Raw genomic sequence first — 14752 nt, forward strand, 5'->3', positions numbered from 1 at the left:
AGTGTCATTTTTTATTAAGATGTCAAGATTCCAGGTAAGTGTCATTTAAATAATTTGTTGAAAAAATACTGTATGCAGATCACTGATCAGTTACAAGTGACTACCCTGTCTTCTGCTTCTGCCGAATTAGTGTCGTGACAACACAGACAAGTCATGAAACTGACTTCAGAGTTAGTGCTTTTAGAAATGACGGGTGACCTCGGCTATCTCGGTGAGTACTTTCACCAACATTGCTCATGAAAATAAAGTAGTACTGGTAGAATTTTTGCACTTACAGTCCCTGTTCTCCCTTTTTGTGGGCAGAGGGAAGGATGGGGATGACATTTCCAATAAGGGAGCCTTTTCCTGTCGCTTTTCTTCACGCATCGTTGACCTCAATAGAAGTCTTAGGAAAGAGACAAGGAGCATCTCTCTGAGTCACTCACTGAAATCCCAGAAGCCTCTCTAGAGACACATCTTGAATCGACGTTCTGGATCAGTTTGTACAGTGCTCTGCAGGCTGACTCTCTCAGGGGCTTCAAGTCACCAAAAGTTACCAGTAAGTTGGTTTTAAAAAGGAGACTGACGAACCTGGGGACCTTATGGGGAGGGCTGGTTCCACCTTCCCAGGAGGGCTTTGGTGCCGCCCCCGCCAGGCCAGTAGGAGGCGCGCGCGCCCCCTGGGGCTTGGAGGGGACGCGGGCCCGGCGCCCGAGTCCCCGCGTGCGCGTGATCGGCGGCGGGGCCGCGCACGCCAGAGCTGAGGAACGGGGCGGGGGGCAACGTGAGGGCCATTTCCGGGCGGGGCGGGGAGGGGCGGGGCCGCCGGCGGCCGGATCTTTAATCTCGGCGGCAGCCGGTGACTCGGTTTCGCTGTGAAGAGAGGCAAGGCTGGCTACAGAGTGTTGGGAGGGAAGGAGCGCGGGAGCTGGCTCCCGGCTGAGAAGGTTTACTGGGCCGCCGCAGACCCTGAAGAAGAAGACGGGTCCGCGCTGGGGAGGAGGGCTTTGGTTTGAGTTTGGAGAGTCGGGACTGAATGGGAGGCGGGTCCTGGCCGGGGCGGAGGAGGAGTGTCGGGACGGCGGGGGGTCCTGATGCGGAGAGGGTGAGGACTGCTGGAAGGGCCGGGCCGGACCGAGGGGCCAGCACCTCGGGGCGGGCTCGGGTTCGGGCTGAGGGTAGGGGCGCAGGCCACCCGAGGTCTTGAGTTGAATGCCAGGTTCGCGCCAGGGCCGAGACGGAGCGGGATATGAAACTCCACTCGCGGGCGCGGTAGGAGTGATCTCGCGGTGGGCAGGTTTGCCGATCCTTCCCCGGCGAGGAAAGGGTTGTGTGGAGGGAGGGATGAAGTCTAGAACGAGGCCAGCTTGTTTCTGAAGAGCTGCCAGTGGAGGCTGGACCCTGGGGCTGGGCTGCCTGGAGCGGCCGCTGGTCCGCCGGGTTAGTTTGAAGTGGGCGGGGCTCCGGGCCTCGAGGCCTCGGTCGGCTGCCGGCTGGGCGTTTCCCTAGTATCTACCTGGAAGGGAATTGCTTTTGTAGGGGGTATGGCTCTGGTGGCGTTTGGTCAGCGGTGGGAGGGAAGCAGAGTGCCAGCAGGATTCTTAATTCGCTGGGTCGGGGTGCTGGGCTTTAGTGTGAAAGCGAAGAGTGAAAGCTGAGCTCTCCAAGGAGGGAACAGAACCATTTCTGTACAGCTCTGGCGAATATAGGCGGGCCAACGGGACAGTTTGTAGCGTTAGAAGTAAACAAACCTGGTTCCCTTTTGCAGAGGGGAGACACTGAAAGGACGTCTGGGAGAGGAAAATGCTCAGTGCAGACCTAATGTCGTTGGTGAGTCCTTTTCCAAGTATCTTTCTTGTTGTAAGGCACTTGTCCAGTATGTTTTATTTTTAGTCCAAAGAATGAGTGTGTAGATTTCATCTCTGATGCTTGCCTTTGATAGCTGAGAGTTTCTGCCTCCTTTTATTTTGGATTTAATGATTAGATGGGTAGTGACTGAAATAAGTGTATGAATATATATATTTATTTAATGATTATGAAGAATTTTTGCAAAATTCCTGCAGTTGATTTTCTCTCCTTTCGTATACTACCAGAACCGTTTTAAAACGTCAATGAAATTTTGTCTGGATCTGCCATATATTAGTTTATAAGTGTTAGTTTCCCAGACTAGAGTTATTCCCTGGAAGGCAGATATCTTGTCTTATTTGTTTAGAGGTGATAAACACCTGTCATGGTGCTCTGTATATAATAAGTTGCTAATTGCTGAGTTGAGCTAGTTTGAATTTACTTTCTTCTGTTGTGGTGAGGAGTTGGCCTGTTTTGGTAGAGGCTTTTTTTCCCCCCTCTTCTCTTGAGATCTTTCTGTGCTGTTTTTTTTTTTTTTTCCAGTGAGCAGGGAAAATAGAATTGCCAAATGAGCGTTTAACAAAATGACGTTTTATTCTTGCGACATTTGTAGGTTCCATAGAAGTTCTTTATTGATTTTTATTTTTTTCATAAAGGGTCTTAGTGAGAGAATTGTGAGGAACCCATGATTTTCAAATAGCAATGTGTTTAGTTTTTAATAAGTTACGTCTTTGAATCTGATGTCTCTTTGTACAAAGAGACATTGATTTGAAAACATTTCCTTTCCTTCTCTCGATGTCACTATCCCAGAGAGTTGATAGCTGTCACTGGGAAGTTGGCAAAAACTAGTAGTGAGTTTTTTTTTGTTTTTTTTTTAATATCCACGGCTGATGTCCTGTAGTGTCAGAATCTCTAAGGTCTGCAGGAGAAGTTGAGAGATCAACCAAGTTGTGACTAGTTCTGGTTTGCGGTGGGGAGCAAGGATGACTTTGGAGACGTAGACAGGTACTTGATTTATCCAAGATTCAGATGAAGGGTTCACCTAAATTAGTATTTTTTTTTTTGCCTCAAATTTCATACATTGTCAGTAGATAATATGGAGAAGGAAATGGCAACCCACTCCAGTATTCTTGCCTGGAGAATCCCAGTGACAGAGGAGCCTGGTGGGCTGCCGTCTATGGGGTTGCACAGAGTCAGACACGACTGAAGCGACTTAGCAGCAGCAGCAGTAGATAATAAATTGTGTTCTGTAATATTAAATTCTTATTACAAGAGCAGTTATGTTAGAAGAATTGGAAGCTATTAATAAAAGGAAGCAGCCCCCAATAATTCTGCTATTCAGAAATAGCCACTATTAGCAGCTTGCAGAATGATCTGCAATAATTGGCAATTTCTTTCTCTTTTATAAATCAGTATGTATATGTAAATTAAATTCCTATATGTTAGTAAGATATAACTCCATACCCAGAGATGTGTGTATTACTTCCTGGGCCTGTGGGCTCCCTTTAGCAGTCTGAGCAGTGAGTGCTTTCATTTACAATATTAACTTTGGAATCAGTTTTGTTTTGAAGTATTTCTCTAGCTATCGCTACTGCTTTTCACTTCCTTATTTGAAAATCTAGCTCTTTATGGGTGTTGCTTTGCTCATTGGTGTAAAGAATTAAATCATATAAATAACAGCTGGCCTGTGAGAATCATCCCTCTCTGAAGACACTGTACATGTTGCTTGAGGTGCCCTTGAGGGAAAAATTGTCCTTCTTTCTTTGACTGTACTGTGCTAAATGGTAAAGAACCAGTGACCAGGGCTGGGTTTTTAATGAGGATGCTATAAACATTTGGTCAAGATTTGAGTTCAAGAGTGTTTCTCTGTACTTGCTTTGTATCGTGTGATGCATTACACATGTTCTTGGCCCTCTAACTGGAAAGAAGGGACTCTAGTTAATAGAAGATAACCTCAGCATAGGGCAGCATATGGTAGAATTACAGAATTAGAAACAATCTTTCAAGTTATATGATGCAATTTCTTACTTTTATTGTACATGCATCCTTTTTAGAGTATCTCTGCTAAATGAATATCAAGTCATCCATCTTTTCTCCTGGGGGAATCAGATAGGCATTAGCTAAGATACAATAAGAGATGGATTCAGGAGTAATAATGTAAGTCTGATAGCTAACATTTATTAAGCACATATTATGCATTAGGTGCAGAAATAGATACTCTACATACTCATTTAATTTTCCTAAAATTCCTTGAAAAATATGCTGGCATTCTTTTTTTATAGATGAAAAACCAGACTTAGCATATCATAGCAATGAGGTGGTGGAGCTTTATTTTAACCACAGTTAGTCTGTCTTTAAAACCCTCTTTCTTGTCTACTTTGTGAAGCCACCTCTAAGTTGTCTTCACGAAAGGTAAAGAAGTTACTGAACTTTGTGGCTGTTGAGAGCAGGTTTGTGTGGAGCAGGAGTGAAATAGTTCTGCCCTCCAAGGGGGCACTTTGGAAGAGTGGGGGAGGGTGCTTTTGGCTTCTGATCTAGCCTTGTCTGAACATACATGTTTTATTATACAGATCTTCATGTTTGTTTTCTCTTCCGTTGCAGTTGGGGCATTATATTGAAATTTTTAAAAGTTACGTCTATAGGTTTAATGTTATATTCTTTGAATTTCATTTCATAATGAAGGGCATTATGAAGTATTAGTTATAGAAAAGGGCATTGGGTCTGATAGGGTTGAATACCACTGTGTGGAGGGCAGAAAAACTCGAAGGTGAACTGGAGTCCATGTGTAACAAGCCTAGGGTTCCCAAGGAGGACTCCTGGGCTGTCAGCCCTCAGTGCTTTCCTGCCCTTGATTTTGTCCACATTTGATTAAGGTGGTATGCCTGCCTTTTTTCCATTTGCTCATTTATGCCATGGACTGTAATACTTTCCACTTATGTCTCAGAGAGAATAAAATGAGTGAGTGGATTCATTCATCTGAGAATTGCAATGCTTTCAGAGGGAATTCAAGTCTGGAAATCTTTTAGCAATCTTTCTCCACTTTAGCAACCATTCTTTTTATCCATATTCTCCTCCTTCCTAGTGCTCAGGGGCTAGATCACTTTGAGAGTTGCAAAATACTCCTAGATTTTAAGGAAAAGATACTTTGTAACGCTAAGTCTAGGTTTTAGACTTGTCTAAAGGGAGGGTGCAGTGTTACTGTATGGACTGTGGTAGCGCTGGGTGGGGTTTGAGTGATAGTTGTTTATCTAGGGTTGAGGTTCTCAACCAGGAGCAATTTTTGCTCCCCTCCCTGCCACAGCCCCAGGACATTTGGCAATGTCTAGAGACATTTTTTTTCGGAGAAGGCAATGGCACCCCACTCCAGTACTCTTGCCTGGAGAGTCCCATGGACGGAGGAGCCTGGTGGGCTGCGGTGCATGGGGTTGCTGAGAGTCGGACATGACTGAGTGACTTCACTTTCACTTTTCACCTTCATGCATTGGAGAAGGAAATGGCAACCCACTCCAGTGTTCTTGCCTGGAGAATCCCAAGGACGGGGGAGCCTGGTGGGCTGCTGTCTATGGGGTCGCACAGAGTCGGACAGGACTGAAGTGACGCAGCAGCAGCAGCAGCAGAGACATTTTTAAGGGCTTCCCTGGTGGCTCAGTGGTTAAGAATCCACCTGCAATGCAGGAGTTGCAGGTTTGATCCTTGGGTCAGGAATATGTCCTGGAGTAGGAAATGGCAACCTGTTCAGTATTCTTGCCTAGAGAATCCCATGGGCAGAGGGGCCTGGAGGGCTACAGTCCATAGGGTTGCAAAGAGTCGGACACGACTAAGGTGAGTGAGCATAAGCACAGTGATAGTTGGGTTATTTTGCCTGTGGATCAAGCTCTACTACTTTGGAATATACATTGGAAAGCATAATTTTTTGAAGCATGGTAAAATTCCTAAGAAATGCTGTCTTTTACTACATTTCTGCAGCACAGTTTTCTTGATTTGGAAGCAGTAAACCTGTCTCAGTTTTGTTTTTCAGGTTCAAAAATCAAATCTTTCCAGATCTTAGAGCTTTATCTTTGACCCTTGCCTCCTTTTCAGGGATGCTTTCTTAATGACTCTCTAATGGAGTTAAGCAATAAACTGAAAGATGGACTAAAAGCTCATTTCTGTTATTTGAATCTGATGTCTTATTTGTAGGCTTGTCTAGAAGAGAGGGAGGACAGGCAGGACATTTGAAATTTTGTTGACAGTTTGAGTGGCCGTTGTAGGATGAGCACTGGTTTTGACGTTGTTCTAATTCTGTAAATAAAGCAAAATATATTAACAAGTATAATAATTTCTCCAGTTTTTGGTGTGAAGGAAAGGGAAGTTATAAATAGATAATCCCCAAATCCTAGTCTTTGGCTTGACTCTGCAGTCTGTGTGTAAGGAATTTTTAGTAACAGATACCTTCCTAATTAGGTTTTGCACAATCCAGTATTACATGCAGTTTGTTCACATTGGTGGCAGAAATGGGAATCAGCTTGGTATTGAGACTTTTCCATAGGGAACTGATCTGCAGTGAATTGGTCCACATGTGGAAACACACAGAATGCAATTACTGAGAGAAAAGCCATGTTAAGGGGTAAGGGGAGAGAAAGGAGCCATTCACCGGGGAAGATGGAACAGTGCAGGCTGAAAATAATTTGTTGGGTCTGTCAGTTATCTCCTGGCGCACTCCAACAGTTTGAGTGCCCAGAGTTAGGGAACACCAGCAGGGTTGGTGTTAAGAGCGATTAGCTCTCTTAGGCCTGAAAGGGCAAGAGAGGGACTTGAAAGAGAGGGTAAGCTGTGGGAATGGAGCCACTTCCGAACAGTGGCCTAGCAGGAGGGGATCCAGGGAAATAAACACCTCAGATGTTCTGCTGGAGGTTTTCATTGTCAAACCCAACTGGTAGCCAGAGGACATGGGGACCTGGGTGATTGAATTGAGAGGACAGCCCCATGAGGCACGTAATGGAGTTGGGGAAGGTTGGGTAGAGGATCAGGATACCCAGTATGCTGAAATCAAGGTCAAGTTAGTTTGGGGTTTTTTTCCCTTAATTTATTTTTGGCTGTGCGGGGTCTTCGTTGCTCTAGATGCGGCAACCAGGGGCTAACTCTCTGGTTGTGATGCTCGAGCTTCTCATTGCAGTGGCTTCTCTTGTCATGGAACAGGGACTCTAGGGCATGTGGTGTGCAGGCTTAGTTGCTCTTGGCATGTGGGGTCCTCCCAGATCTGGGATCAAACCCGTGTCTCCTGCATTGGCAAGTGGATTCTTTATCACTGAGCCGCCAGGGAAACCCTCAGGTTAGTTTTGAAAGATATGGTGAGAAGACAGTGTTTGAGCAGAGTCTTGAAGAACGCAGGTCAGGGAACATTATACAAAAGAAATGTTCTCATTTATAACAGAAGCATAGATTCAGAAGCATAGTTGCCACAACTTCAGAGCTAGTTTGTTTCCATAGTAGCCTTAGAATCTTAATTGCCAGAGGGCCTTTAGAAGTCCTTCACTGCCACTTACCTTGCTGTGTGGGAAGCCCTCCTAGGATGCCTGGCCAGGAGTGGGTGCAGAAGACCTTCTTGGGAAGTCCTTTCCATTGTCGGACAGCTTTAATTGTTAGAAAGCTTTTTATTTGTCCAAATCACAGAATGTATCAGGATTAGGTTTGGCTGAATATAAGAGAAAAATCTAAAGTATCAGAGATTTTTAAGATAGAAGTAAATTTTTCTAAAGTAAGAGAAATCCAGAGTAGACAGTTGATGACTGATAACCATCATTCCTAATTCTTGGAGGAAGTTCCACTGCTCAGAGTGCATCCCTTCGGGGTCAGACAGCTGCTTGGAGCTTGAGCTGTCAGGGTTGCGTTTCATTTGGCAGAAAGAGGAAGGGGAAGGAGAAGAGCTTGCCTGCATTCTTAATTTATTATACAAGCAAACCTGTATAAAGCATGTGAAAGTATTAGTCGCTCAGTCGTGTTCGACTCTTTGTGACCCCGTGGACTGTGGCTCTCTAGGCTCCTCTTTCCATGGGATTCTCCTGGCAAGAACACTGGTGTGGGTTGCCATCTCTACCTCCAGGGGAATCTTCCTGATCTAGGAATCAAACCTGGATCCTCCTGCATTGCAGGCAGATTCTTTACCGTCTGAGCCACCAGGGAAGCCCCAATAAAGCATTTATCCTCATTTTAAAGAATAATAATAAAGGAAACAATCATGTATCTACCACCTGGGTTAGGAAATAGAATATCTACCCTCAACCCCATGTTCCCCACCCTGGTAACATCTCCTTCCCTTTCCTCTAGGGATGCTACTCTACTATCCTGATTTTGCACAATAGTTATTCCCTTGCTGTTTAAGAAAAAAAATTGTGTTACCACCTATTTGTGCATCCCTAATTTTAGTTTTATTTTTCAACTTGCTACAAATGGATTTATATGTATTTTTTTAACCATTAAAAAAATGGAAGTTTTGTTAATGTACAGTGTTGTGTTTGTTTCTGGTGTACAGCAAAGTGATTCAGTTACATATATATACATTTTTATATATAGAGAGATTGGAGAAGGAAATGGCAACCCACTCCAGCGTTCTTGCCTGGAGAATCCCAGGGACGGGGGAGCCTGGTGGGCTGCCATCTATGGGGTCGCACAGAGTCAGGCACGACTGAAGCGACTTAGCAGCAGCAGCATATATAGAGAGAGATATGCATATCCATTTATATTTCAGATTCTTGTCAATTATCGGCTATTACAAGATACTGAATATATTTCCTTGTGCTACACAGTAGGTCTTGGTTGTTTATTTATATACAGTAGTGTGTATATGTTAATCCCAAACTTCTCATTTATCCTTCCTGTCCCCACTATCCCCTTTGGTACCCATTAGTTTGTTTTCTATGTCTGTGCGTCTTATTTCTGTCCTGTAGATAAGCTCATTTGAATCATTTTTTAGACTCCACTTATAAGTGATATTGTACGGTATTTGTCTTGGCCTTACTTCATTTGATACAGAGATCTCTAGGCCCCTCCATGGTGCTGCCCCTGGCAGTGCTGCGTTCTTTCTTACGGCTGAGCAGTGTTCCATTATGCGTATGCACCACGTTTTCTTTAGTCATCTGTTCGTGGATGTTTAGGTTGCTTCCATGCTTTGGCTGTTGTAAATAGCGCTGTGATGAACACGGAGGTGAATGTATCTTTTTGAATTAGAATTTTCTCCAGATATATGTCCAGGAGTGTGATTGCAGGATCACATAACTATATTTTTAGTTTTCTAAGACACCTCCCTAGTATTCTCCATAGTGGATGCACCAATTTACATTCCCACCAACAGTGTACGAGGGTTCCCTTTTCTCTACGCTCTCTCCAGCATTTATTATTTGTAGACTTTTTAATGTTAACCATTCTGACTGTTATATACCTCATTGTAATTTTGATTTGCGTTTTTCTAATAATTAGACATATTGAACATCTTTTTGTGTGCCTGTTGGCCATCTGTTTATGGTTGATTCATTTTTATTGTTGTATAGTATTTCATTATAGCATAATCAATATATGATTACCACAATTTATTTATCATACCACTGAAGATAGATATTTGGACTGTTTCCAATCTGGGACTTTTTTGAAGATTACTGTTACGAACATTCTTATATATGTGTTTTTTGGAAAAATGTCTATTTAGATCTTCTGCCCATTTTTTGATTGAGTGGTTTGGTTTTTTTTTTATATTTAAGCTGCATGAGCTGTTTGTGTATTTTGGAAACTAATCCCTCATTGAGTAGCGTCATTTACAAATATTTTCTTCCAGTCCATAGGTTATCTTTTTGTTTTATGGTTTCTTTTGCTGTGCAAAAGCTTTTAAGTTTAATTAGGTCCCATTTGTTTGTTTTTCTATCTGTTTATCTAGGGGACAGGTCCAGAAAAATAATGCTGCAATTTATGTCAAAAAGTGTTCTGCCTATGTTTTCCTCTAAGAGTTTTATAGTATCTGGTCTTACATTTAGGTTTTTAATCCATTTAGTGTTTATTTTCATGTATGGTGTTAGGGAGTTTTCTAATTTCATTCTTTTACATGTTGCTGTCCTGTTTTCCCACCACCACTTATTGAAGAGACTGTCTTTTCTTCCTTGTGTATTCTTGTCTCCTTTGTCGTAGATTAATTGGCCATAAGTGTGTGGGTTTATCTCTGGGCTTTTTATTGTGTTCCATTGATCTATATTTCTCTCTTTGTGCCAGCACCGTACTGTTTTGATTACTGTGGCTTTGTAGTATAGTCTGAAGTCAGGGAGTGTGATTCTCCCAGTTCTTCTTTCTCAAGAATGTTTTGGCTGTTGGGGGTCTTTTATGTTTCCACACAAGCTAAAATTTTTTTGTCCTAGTTCTGTGAAAAATACCACTGATAATTTGATAAGGGATTGCATTGAACAATTTATATGTGTTTTTGATGGTTTTCCTATATTAGTACTTGTGAGATTCATCCATGTTGTTGCATGTAGTTCATAGTTTAGTTCATTCGTTTTCATTGTTGTATAGCATTTCATTATGGCATAATTCAGTGCATGATTATCACAATTTATTTGCCATACCACTGAAGATAGATATTTGGAATTTCCTTTTTGAAAATTACTGTTACACACATTCTTGTATCTGACAGATGATCACAAGTGTTAAAAGAGTTTTTCTGGGATTTATTCCTAGTAGTGGAATTGGTGGATTCTAGAGTATATAGCCTTAACTTCCCTAGATAATGCCAAACTTTTCCAAAGAGGTTGATACAGTTTATAACTCCTAGCAACATTATATGCAAGTTCTTGTTTCTACAGAGCTTGACAAACTTGATATTTAAAAGTTTTAAATTTATTTACCAGTCCAGTAGGGTTGAAATCTAATTGCTTTCCTTGCGCATTTCCCTGATTACTAATGATGTTGTGTCCTTTAAATGTTTATTGACTATTTGGATTTCCTGTTTTGTGGATACCTCTTTGAATCTTATACCTTGTTATTTATCTGTTTCCTCTTGTAGTTCTGTTAGATTTTGTTGTACATAATTTGATGTTTTCTTACTAGGTACATATAGATTTAAAATTGTTACATCTTACCTAGTAAGCTACGATTTTTATCTAACAATGCTTTTTGACTTAATATAACATAGCTACATGAGCTTTTTGTTACGAAGTAGGCAAACTATAAATTTTTGGTGAATGAATGACTTACCTTGTAGAGGCAGAAACTTCAGAGCACTCCGCCAAGTCTGTTCTCCTGGCACAGTTATTTATGTGTCCTGTTATCCTATGAAGTGAACAAAGCACTTAAAAAGGCAATAGAGTTTTCTTTTTGAGAGGTACAACTTGTATACAGTAAAGGGCTCCAGTCTTAATTTTATGGGCATATGGATACATGTCCTCACTGCCCAGATCAAGATGTGAGAAGTGTCCAGCCTCCCAGCAAGCTCCTTGTTTCCCTCCCACTTGATGCCTGCCAAAGGTGGTCACTCTTCTCACGATAAGTGGTTTTGAAGATTTTTCAACTTTGTGTAAATGGAAACATACATTATCTTTCATGAATGTCTTTTTCCCTCCAATGTTGATTGTATCTGTGAATTTCATCCATGGTCCTATGTAGGAAGATTTTTAAAAATTATTGCTGTTCAGTTTTACAGTGTATGAAATACTATAATTTATTCATCCTATAATTGACGAACATTTATGTCTCCATTTTTTGGCTGTTATCAGTGACATTGCAGCATTTTTGAACGTATCCTTTAGTAACCATAAATACAGTTGTTGGGTCATGAGGTATACTGCCAAACAGGTTTCTAAAGTGGTGGTACCAGTTGCTACTCCTATGTTTTCTTAATATGTAACTATTGGATTTAGCTTTGGGCAAAAAGTCTTCACTTTTTGTTACCTGCATACTAGACAGTGGAGAGAGCTTTGAGAACTTTCCTGAAGTTATGCAGGTACTTTGAAAATGTAATTACACCCTTTCTTTTCTCTGCAGTCTTATCTAGTCTATAAATATTAATAAACATTTGATGGGAAAAACAAGCAAACTTGGTCTTTTTTGAATATTAAAAGTTTAGATTTGTAAAACACCATTTGTAGCAGTTAATTCCAAGGCTGAAATCACAGTCCTTTGGAACTCTTTGAAACCTAAGTAGGAGTTGTGGAATATTTATACTTCATGCTCGGTAGTGAGAAGACCTGTCTCTTTGGAGACTTTTACCGAGAGGCATTTGAATTCAGTCCTTTGAATTGCATTTTGGCTGATGAGTCTAAAAAGGAATGCATTGATCCTATCTTAAGTTCTCGTCTTAATGGTGCTGAGTCTTTGAGAAAGCTGAGGCAAATCGATATTTGTTTCAAATTTTAATGGGACGGAATTGAGGACAAATATGAGAATGCCTCTGTGGCCCTGTTCATGGTTGAGTTGTATCACAGCCACGATGAAAGAAAGCCAAGGATTACATTACCCAGCCCTTTTTTTTTGATAAGGTTTCAGACGTTGTCCCACAAATCATGACTGCAGCAGTCAACAGCAGTCTATCTGGAGGACTGAAATCAGGTTTATGATCTGCACACATAATTATTAATAGGTAACTGGTTTAATCTGGTTTTCTTGGAATCGAAGGGGACACTTGGCAACCTTCTGATTGAATTCAATTGATGAAGGCAATAAGATGACTTAACATCTGTCTTACAAAACCAAGGAGCAGCTTACTATTTACCTGCATTTAACATCATCTGTAAGAAAATACAGCATAGGCATGGGAATCAAACTATGTAAAGCCTCTTAAAGCTCTGCCTCTATGGCTTTGCTTGGAACCTTGCAAAGGTCACTTTTCCCTGCTGCTTATGAAAAGGAAAGGAAAATGTTTATCACCAGAGAATTCACTCATCAGATACTTAGTTAAGTGTGTATTATCTGAAGCTGTTTGCTCATTACCTTACAGCATTTAAGATTCACAGCAACCCTTGAATTATTATTTTTCTTGTGAATTTTTTTGTTGAATTATAACAATGGCATCTGTTTTTGCAGATGAGGAAAATCCAGTTGCATAGAGGTTCAGTAACTACCAAAAGTCACACAGCTTCTAAGTTAGAGCTAAAATTAGAGTAGAAGCCTTTGAACACTATCCAGACTTTCTAGGATACAACAGTGGCCTATGAAACACTATTAACACAACTCTCAGAGTCCACAGGAGTCGTGATGAGGTTTAAGTTCAGGACAGTACTCAGAGGTGGGTGTCCTTTTCAGATATCCTGGATAGTGGCTGGAGTATGTGTTCATAAAAAAACACAAAAGATGTTTTTAAAGTTTCATCATTTTAGCAGTTAGTATTTCTGTTTATGAACTCTCAAAATGATGCCTTTAAACAGTAGTGACCCTTTTTGTCTAGTTTATACATAATTACTCTACAGATTTCTTCATTGTTTTTAGACACTTAACGGATCCTTTCATTTGGAGCCCAAAGCTTTAATCTCTGTTTTTGGAATTGCAAAGCTTCTGCTATCTTTGGTCATATGGAAACTTTTTTTCAGAAAGACTTTTTTTTTTAAGTCTGTGAATACAAACAATTTAGGTGGTTGGTCTTAGCTGAGAGAACATTTGGTGAACGTAAATGGAATTGCTGAGTCATAATGTTTTTTTTTTTTTTTAAAGTATACAATCCAGTGGTTTTTAGTGTATTCACAGAGTTTGTGAAACCATCACCACAATTTTCGAACATTTTCAAAAGAAACCCCTTACTCTTTAGTAGTAACTTCCGCCTAGTCTCCTAGTTTTGAACAAATACCAGACTACTTTTTGTTGATAAATTTTCTTGTTCAGAATGTTTCTTATAAATAGAATTATATACTATGTGGTGTTTTATAATTGGCTTTTTTCACTTAGCATGATGTTTTCAAGATTCATCCATGTTGTAGCTTGGATCAGAATGTCATTCCTTTTTATTTATAGGTGTGAGGCTTTTCCTGAAGAATTTTAAGTAATGGATATATTCAGTGTTTCTCTTTTGTTCTCACCTGTAGGAAACATAGGCATCTTGGGTTTGCTTTATACAATAGGATAGTTTGTCGTTATTAGAGGAGTTATTAACCTGAGGAATATGACCCCAGGGATTGGCCTTTAGGATGCCCTGAATCCTTTGTAATTATTTGTGAGATTTTATATTCCTAAGCATTTTTGATGGGGGAGCATAGGAGACTGAGAACATTTAGCTTTTGTTAAAAGATAATTTCCCCCAGAAGGTAAAGTTGCGACACTCATACAGGTATGAAATGAATACACACTTTTATCTTACTTACAGTGTTCAAAAGAGAAGTCCAACGAACCAATACAATTGTAGTTCAGGAGTATTAAAATGAATATGCAAATAGAGTCAAAACAGTTTCTTCCATAGTGGAGAAGGGAGGTCATTGAACCTTTGCTGGTCATGTATATATGCAGATATAGAGGAGTCTGCATTACTGTCTTATCTACAGCTTGTACACGTCTGACTCTTTGTAACTGTATGGACTGTAGCCCACCAGGCTCCTCTGTCCTTGGGATTCTCCAGGCAAGGATACTGGAGTGGGTTGCCATGCCCTCCTCCAAGGGATCTTCCCGACCCAGGGATCAAACCTGTGTCTCTTTACCAGTGAGCCACCTGCAAAGCCCAAACCTGTAAAACAACTTACATATAATCAGAACCCAATAATTCAGAGGGTGTCCTTGACAGTATATACTTTTTCATTGGAAGCACACATTTTCTCCTACACTTTGAACAGATTATCCAGAAAGTCTGAAAGTCTTCCAAGTATTCATTTTAAATTTAAAGTCTTCAGTTTTAAAAAGTAGCTCCTTCATGACTAGATTTTGAAAGCAGACATTCTAAAAGTGTTTGTATCAGTTGAGGATCAGTCAGAGACCCAGGGATAAATCTCTAGTA

The 14752-nt window shown here is 40.9% G+C and overlaps 1 protein-coding gene across 8 annotated transcripts in view; it reads left to right on the top strand.

Moving 5' to 3' along the window:
- SGPL1 (sphingosine-1-phosphate lyase 1) overlaps positions 1–14752 on the top strand; it is a 64418-nt gene that overhangs the window by 10744 nt on the left and 38922 nt on the right. For 2 of the 8 annotated variants that reach the window (XM_025284690.3, XM_006051145.4), the window contains exons 1-2: positions 826–964; positions 1748–1809. Coding sequence is in view for 7 of the 8 variants with exons in the window: in XM_006051145.4 (XP_006051207.3) it covers positions 1783–1809 (27 nt within the window). In the remaining variant the exon portion in view is untranslated. Of the gene's footprint in view, positions 1–125; positions 212–303; positions 539–790; positions 965–1000; positions 1085–1159; positions 1277–1317; positions 1522–1747; positions 1810–14752 lie in introns of those variants that run through there. The other 6 variants (XM_025284686.3, XM_045165548.1, XM_025284687.3 and 3 more) reach the window with 6 other exon arrangements.

Source organism: Bubalus bubalis, chromosome 4 (genome assembly GCF_019923935.1).
Source record: "Bubalus bubalis isolate 160015118507 breed Murrah chromosome 4, NDDB_SH_1, whole genome shotgun sequence".
NCBI lineage: Eukaryota > Metazoa > Chordata > Mammalia > Artiodactyla > Bovidae > Bubalus > Bubalus bubalis.